Raw genomic sequence first — 8,034 nt, 5'->3', positions numbered from 1 at the left:
TGTAAAATAGAATTTGCAATTAAAAAGAACTTTAGCGAATTTTTGATAAAGTGCACCGTTTTCAAGTTATAGCCATTTCTAGGTAACTTTTTTGAAAATAGTTGCAGTTTTTTTTTAATTAGTGCCCATGTTTGCCCACCTTTAAAAAAATATTTTTGAAAAGCTGAGAAAATTCTCTATATTTTGCTTTTCTGAACATTGTTGATACGACCTTTAGTTGCTGAGATATTGCCATGCAAAGGGAAGCAACAGGAAAATTGATGTTTTCTGAGTCTGACCCAAACAACTCACCATTTTCTAATCTCGATATCTCAGCAACTAAAGGTCCGATTTTCAATGATAAAATATGAAACATTCGTGAAATTTTCCGATCTTTTCGAAAAAAATACTTTCAAAAATTTTAAACCAAGACTAACATTTTAAAAAGGCGTAATATTGAATGTTTGGCCCTTATGAAATGTTAGTCTTGATTTTAAATTTTCCAAATATTTTTTTCGAAGAGATCAGAAAATTTTTCGAATGTTTCATATTTTAACATTGAAAATCGGAAAATTAGTTGCTGAGATATCGACATTAGAAAATGGTGGGTTTTTTGGGTGAGACTTAGAAAACATCAATTTTCCTGTTTTTAAACCTTTGCATTGCAATATCTCAGCAACTAAAGGTCGTATCAACAAAGTTCAAAAGAGCAAAATATAGAGAATTTTCTCAGCCTTTCAAAAATATTTTTTTCAAAGGTGGGCAAACATGGGCACTAATTTAAAAAAAAAATAAAAACTGCAACTATTTTCAAAAAAGTTACCTAGAAATGGCTATAACTTGAAAACGATGCACTTTATCAAAAATTCACTAAAGTACTTTTTGATTGCAAAATTAAGTTGAAAAATTTTTGCTACCAATATTTCGATTTTTTGAAAAATCTGTATTGATTCAAAAAATCAAAACTCGGTCAAAGATTTTTTGCTCATTCTGGAAATTTCTGAAAAGTTGGCATTTGATGTCCTCTAAAACATATCAAAAAATAAAAAAAAATAAAAATAGTGTTTTTTTTTCTAATCAAGTTTTAGTGATAAAAAGTGAAATTAAAAATCACCAATTTTTTTTTACCGTGTATCATTTTTTTCCGTGTAGTCCATATCCAAACCTACAACTTTGCCGAAGACACCAAATCGATCAAAAAATTCCTTCAAAAGATACAGATTTTCACATATCATTTTTGTATGGACAGCTGCCAAAATTATATGAACGAACTAATGATGCAAAATGGCTTCTTTGGGCATACCGAAGGCACCAAAAAAGTTTCAGCCGGATTAAAATATACAAAAAAAAAATCGAATGACCGAAATCTCAGAGAATTGCTCATGTAGAAATTCACAAAATTTCATATTTCATTAGCATTAGCATAAGCATTAGCATTTGGAGGACGCCCCACCACCGGAAGGCTCCACAACGCTTATCCCACTGTTTGGTCTGGTTGTGTTAGACCCTCATCCGGAACAATAATCCAACACGGGAGATACCATGTCTTCATCTTTTGATGAGTGTGTAGTACAGCCCAGGGCATAAGGGGGTCCACGCCGGGTCCAAGCTATCCTCGGGGAAATGAAGGAATGTTAGTAAACACCTATCTAAAGTGCGCAGGGACCCCTACGTCACCTTAGTGGTATAGATGTTTGTAGGGAGGTTTTGGACTCAATGTTAGTAGGAGAGGTAGAACCCTAGGATATACCCCGAAAGGTATTGCGGGCAAGTCAAGTATATTTAGTTTTTTGGTTATTAAACTTATACAGATGATTTTACAGTATAAAAGATGCATGATTTATATATATTCGATTTAAAGTCACGGCAGATACAACGCGACGAAGCCGTGCATGATTAAATTGTCTGTAGTATTACTAAACCAACCATTTTCTCAGGTAAAAACAATGCTGATTAAACACAGTTTTAAAATGTCTGTTGTTAAACTCAAGCTATCGACTGTAAGAGTAAAGCGAAGTTTATATATTTTTCTATAAATTATTATGTGTTTAAGCGAAATTCGAGGTTAAAGATGATTTAACGCATAATTAGAATCTTGATTTTAAACTCTTACAGCAATGCGGAGTGAACATACAATATTTATTTATTCATTTGTTTTAATTAAATGTGAGAATTAGAACTTATATTAAAACGACCGATTCAAAAAACATTTTACTAGTTAGCATTTAAATATTTTTTGTGTAATGGGTTTAATCAGCATATTTAATTTTTTAATAAATACACTAAAAAAGGATATCTACATGCGAAAAATAGGATGCAAAAATATCAATCCTGCAGAGTGCCCATGTGGCCTGCTCCCTGGAATCGAATCAGTAAACAAAATGCGCGCTTAATGTTTAATAACTACCCAAACGAGGAAAAAAATCAAGAGCGCAATTTTTAACGAAATGTGAAGGCGTCATGGCGATTTGCAGCCGACTCTAGATATCTGTAAACTTGCATACAAATTCTACTTCTGGCGACCACACGAATCAACTGTGGCAGGTGACACAGAATTCGAACTGTCATCCTGCCCTCTTACACACAAACAAGGCGTTGCTTTCTTTGGCTATTCAATACATACACAAACACAGTCAAACACACTCATACACTGCTTGTCAGACTCTAGAAACATAAAAAGGATAGATCTCACCCGAGTTCTGCAGGTCATCCGTTCATTTGGGGCTTTGTGATTTTATGCTTCTCATCTCTTCTCTTCTCTGAGGAAAAAAACATGGGAAGAGCCAGCACGCCAGTACTGCAGCAAACCAGCTAATCGTTCATCCGCCTTACCTGCACAAGTGAGAAAGCTTCTATCTCCATCCTGTTGCCTTCCAAAACCCAACACATGTATCCCTCTTGCCAGAGCAAATACTCTTCACTAGATAGTTATTATTAATACTTTAATTCGTTTATCCAGCCATGCAAAACAAACTATTGGTTTTTTCTTCCGACAATTTTCATCTTATCATGTGGATTATTTTTGGTCAGTTTCGAACCACTTTCCCCACATTCAATTCAGAATATCAATGAGATCAGTAGCTCGTTCAAATCAACTCAATTTTTCCTCTTTTTGTATCACCACGTACGCCCGGTGGCCGATGTCGTACGTGAGAAACAATTAACATTTAACAAATTAAAAGCAAGGACAAAATAAGACTTAATGTCCAACAAATAAAACAACGTGTTATCTTGTAAGTAATTAAACACGGAATGGCTTTATTGCATCCATTTGACAACCGGAACCTCCTCTACGTATGCGCTGTGGTGACGTCGTGACCTGGGCGTTCCAGACGCCAAGTTCGAGTCCAGCGGCGTGCGGACTGGTGGGGACCATCGCTGATTAGGTTGTCCCAACATCCCCCCTTCTCAATTGAGCTGGTACGAGTTGAACCGCTGAGGCTTCTTTCGAACTCGTGTAGAACGACGAAGCCCCGGTACCAGCGACGCAGGCTCGCTTTCAGGCGGTGCAACCTGCTCGGGTGATCTTGGTATGGATGGCGAGCATTCTGGGACACCAGGTGACGAGCGTTGATCCGTACTTGCTGACTGTAGTGACGCGTCCAAGACCGTCGGTGTTGTTGGGTCCGCAGCCGGTGTTGGTTTCGACAGATTCCAGGAATCAAGCAGGATGTCGAGGGGCAACTTCGGCTTCTCTGCTCCATCTGTCCTCGGATTCCAATCTGCACGACTGAGAAGCTGATTTGCGTGCGATCGGAGCATACGGCGGTCCTCGACCCAAACGGTATACATCACCTGGCCAACCCGGTCGCAAACAACGCCAGTCGCCCAGTGCCACTTGTTTCCGCTGTACAGCTTCGCGTAAACCAGGTCGTGCGGTTCAAACCGTCGCTTCCGGGAACCACCTTTCAACTCCGTTGACTCGCTTGGTGGTTTTGGTGGTGGTGGCAAGAGCAGTTCCAGATTCGTCCGGATGCGGCGTCCAAACATGGCTTCAGATGGTGACACGCCACCTTCGACCTGACGATTCGGTGTAGTTCGATACGTCATCAGGAAGACGTCTAGCGCTTCGTCGATTGAGCTCCTCCCCGCCTGAATCTTATTCACTGCTCGTTTAAACGTATCCACAAACCGCTCCGCTTGGCCATTGGACTGCGGATGAAACGGGGCCGTCGTAAGGTGCTGGATGCCGTTAGTTGAACAGAACTCCAGGAACTCAGCGCTCGTAAACTGTGTCCCGTTATCGCTGACCAGCAGTTCTGGCATACCCAGACGAGCAAAACGCTGCGGAGCATGCCGATTGTTGCTACCGAAGTGATGCGATTCGTCTTAATCACCTCCGGCCATTTGGTGTAGGCATCTACAATCAGCAAAAAGTACGCACCTTCCATCGGACCAGCGAAGTCCACGTGCACACGTTTCCAGGGTCCCGTCGGTCTAGGCCACGGAACTGGTGCTGAGTGCGGAGGGGATCGTGCCGCTGATGCGCAATGCTTGCACGCCTTCACAAGTGCCTCCACATCGTCGTCAATCGAAGGCCAGTAGACATAGCTTCGGGCGATGGCCTTCATGCGTGAGATCCCCGGGTGTCCTTGGTGCAGCTGGCGCAGACACCGCTGCCGGTGCCGTTCAGGGATGACCAGCCTTTCTCCAAACAAAACGCACCCGTCCACAGTGCTCAGCGAGTCCTGCCGAGCGAAGAAGCGCAAAATTTCCGAGTCGACGATCGTGTGCTTCTGTGGCCAGCCATTGCGCAGGTAACGGTAGATCTTCTTCAGCAACGGATCGACTTGCGTGTCCCGCTCCACAACCCTAAAACTGAGAGGAAGGGCACTTGCTACGTCAACTACTACTGACCTCAAATCGTTGTCCAGGGTGATGCTAGCAATAACGTAGTCCTCGTCAGGTTTGGCGTGGTTGCTGATGAGCCGTGACAGCACGTCGGCGTGACCGAACTTCTCAGTCGGGACGTGCTCGATGGTGAAATCGTACAGCAAAAGGGTCAACGCGTAACGCTGCAGCCGGTTCGCCGTATACACGGGAATGCCCTTACGCGACCCGAAGATCCGCAACAGCGGCGCATGATCGGTCTGGAGCCGGAACGAGCGACCGAAGATCATCTTGTGGAACTTGGTAACGGCGAAAATGATGGCTAGACCCTCTCTGTCCGGCTGGCTGTACCCCTGTTCCGCCTTCGACAGCGCCCGAGCTGCGTGCTGAACGACTTTCACCGACCCGTCGGTGTACTTGTGGCTGATGGTTGCGCCTAGCCCAACGGATGACGCATCTGCCGAGACAATAATCTCCTGCGTCGGATCGTAGTGGGCCAGCATCAAGTCGGAGCTGAGAATCTGCTTGAATCGGTCGAACGCTTGCTGGCATTCCGGCGTCCACCGAAACTTGTTCCCATCCTTCAGCAGCTCGTCGAGGGGATACCGAAGATTTCGCATGTTCGCCACAAACTTGCCGTAGTAGTTAATAGCTCCCAGAAATGACCGAACTCCACTGACATCGGTCGGAACGGCGAGGTTGGCGATTGCTTCGATCTTGGCTGGATCCGGCCGCAATCCCTGGCGATCAAGAAGATGGCCCAGGTAGCGAATTTGCGGCTGACCGAACGAACATTTTTTCGCACGAATCGTGAAACCAAACTCCTCAATGCGCTGCAGCACCGCCCGTAGGTTTTTCTTGTGGTCCTCTTCGTCCAAACCCCCGACAACCACGTCGTCGAGATAACCACAAGTCCTCACGAGCCCGGACAGCATCCCGTCGATGACTTGCTGGAAAGCTACCGTTGCTGGCTTTACTCCAGGTGCCAGGCGGTTGTACTGGTATAGTCCCCGGTGCGTGTTGACGGTGAGCATGGCACGCGAGCTCTCGTCCATCTCCACCTGCAGGTACGCATCGGTCAAGTCAATCTGACTGAAGACGGTACAACTGGCCAGACTAGCAAAAATGTCCTGGGGAAGAGGCAACGGGTACTGGTTGGGCTGCAACGCGTCGTTCAACCCCGTGGAATAGTCTCCACAGATTCGTACTGCCCCGCTTGCCTTTCGTACCACCACGATCGGAGCTGCCCACTCCGAAAAATCCACAGGAGAAATTATGTTGCAGCGCTCGAGTCGGTCCAACTCTTCATCCACAGCTTGGTACATCGCGTAAGCAACCGGTCTCTTGGGCCGAAAAACGGGTGATTTTTCCGGCTTCAACTCAAGTTTCACCTTCGTCTTCACGCACAAGCCCAACTCTCCAGAAAACAAATGTGGAAACTCCGCCTTAAGAGCATCGACATTTGTTGTTGTTGTTGTTGTTGACGTTTCAACCAGATGACAGATGGTGTCAAGCGGCACTGACCACAGCCCAAAGCTGTCAATTGTGTCAGAGCCCAGCAAATTCAGTGGTTGACATGTCACTCGAACCAGACCAGAAGACTTTCGTCCCCGACCACCATTTCGCACCAGAACTTACCGTCGATCTCCAAGGGCTTGCCCGTAGCAGTTTTCGCCACGACGGAAGTTGTTGACATTGGTGGACTTCCAATGCTGCGCCACGTTCCCGTTGAGATGATGGTGATGTCGGACCCGGTGTCGAGTTGCAGCCGCACAGAGGTGCGATTCATCACGACTGGTCGAGACGTACTTCTTCCGGACTTTCTCAGCGCTCCGGCAGTAGCCTTCTTTGTGGCCAACCAGTCCACAGTCGGTGCACTCGTGCGCCTTGAACGAGCAGTCCCGTGCGTAGTGCATCCCACCACACAACCAGCAGGCCGTGTCTGGACCACTTCTACCGGACTTCGCGCGATCACCAGACGGACCAGACTTGAACTGCTTCCTCGAGAACTTCGGCTTCGAATCCAACGCTTGCACAGCGGCTGCCTGCTCCTCAATCATCGCCGCGTCATGCCAAATGTTGAGAAGGCGTTGGCATTCTTCCGAAATCAGCTCCAGAGTTATGTCTGCTCGCTCCTCGATCCTGCACAGCAACCGCGTTCTTATTTCTGCGTCTTTCTCTGACTTCAGACCACACACAAAAACAAGACACTTGAACTGCTCCTCCGAGAGCTTGGGCAGTTCGAATTCAACGCAAGCTTTGTTGATGCGGCAGGCATAGGTGACATAGTCCTCCAAAGGTTGCTTCATGATCTGCAAGCAGCGGTACCGACTAATCACTGATTCGGCCGTTCCGAACAGTGACGTAAGCTTTGCCACGGTATCCGCGAACGAGAAAAACTTAGCTGTTTTCGGCAGTATGTAGCTCGTGTACCGCTCGTGTACCGCTCGTGTTCCGACATCCCCAGCTTCCTGAGCAGCAAGCGCACCTTGGCCGGATCGTCCAGCCGGCTAGCGTCGTTCGCAAAGAGCTCGTCATAACGATTGTACCAGGCCGCGAAGGTGACGTTGTTTTCCGGATCATACCTGAACTCCTTGATGTTGTTGGCAAGCGAGTCCAGAATGACCTCCGGGTTCGGCGGGACCTGTACATTGATCCTAGTCATGACGTTCCGTAGAAGCTGCTCCTGCTGCTCCATGAACGCTCGCTGTTGCTGCTGCATGGCCGCTTGTTGCTGCTGGAAAACCTCCTGCTGCTGGCGGAACATCTCCGACACGTAGACTTGCTGCTGCTGCGAGAACCACTGCATGTACGGATCTGCCCCAGGTCGGAATCCATGTGGTTGCTGCCCGAATTGCCCGTTCGGCGGCAACTGTCCGTTCGGCGGCAACTGTCCGTTCGGCGGCAACTGTCCATTCGGCGGCAACTGTCCATTCGGCGGCAACTGTCCGTTCAGCGGCACCTGCCCGCTCGGCGGAACCTGGCCGTTCATGGATTCGTCGCCGTCCATCGAACTCTCGGAACTTTCCCGAAGTCTTCTACGTTTCCGCGTGGGCGACGTCTTGGACCCGTAAAGATTAGGCCAAAACTAACCCGAGTCGCCACTTTTGTATCACCACGTACGCCCGGTGGCCGATGTCGTACGTGAGAAACAATTAACATTTAACAAATTAAAAGCAAGGACAAAATAAGACTTAATGTCCAACAAATAAAACAACGTGTTAT

At 46.9% G+C, this 8,034-nt stretch overlaps 2 protein-coding genes across 2 annotated transcripts; both read right to left on the bottom strand.

The window, feature by feature from the left end:
• Nucleotides 1-3,208: 3,208 nt before the first annotated feature.
• LOC119769936 (uncharacterized protein K02A2.6-like) lies at nucleotides 3,209-7,118 on the bottom strand. Its single transcript, XM_038263812.1, has 2 exons — nucleotides 6,488-7,118; nucleotides 3,209-6,442 (listed from the first exon to the last, which is right to left on the bottom strand). The coding sequence occupies exons 1-2, from the start codon at nucleotides 7,116-7,118 to the stop codon at nucleotides 4,083-4,085; spliced, it is 2,991 nt and encodes a 996-aa protein (XP_038119740.1). The 3' UTR covers nucleotides 3,209-4,082.
• On the bottom strand, nucleotides 3,388-4,029 carry LOC119769940 (uncharacterized protein K02A2.6-like). Its single transcript, XM_038263819.1, has one exon. It carries the CDS (start codon nucleotides 4,027-4,029, stop codon nucleotides 3,388-3,390), a length of 642 nt encoding a protein of 213 aa, XP_038119747.1.
• Nucleotides 7,119-8,034: the final 916 nt, after the last annotated feature.

The sequence above is a fragment of the Culex quinquefasciatus genome, chromosome 1, assembly GCF_015732765.1.
Source record: "Culex quinquefasciatus strain JHB chromosome 1, VPISU_Cqui_1.0_pri_paternal, whole genome shotgun sequence".
Lineage (NCBI taxonomy): Eukaryota > Metazoa > Arthropoda > Insecta > Diptera > Culicidae > Culex > Culex quinquefasciatus.
Note: the sequence above shows the minus strand (reverse complement) of the source record. Positions and strands in the feature narration are given on the sequence as shown.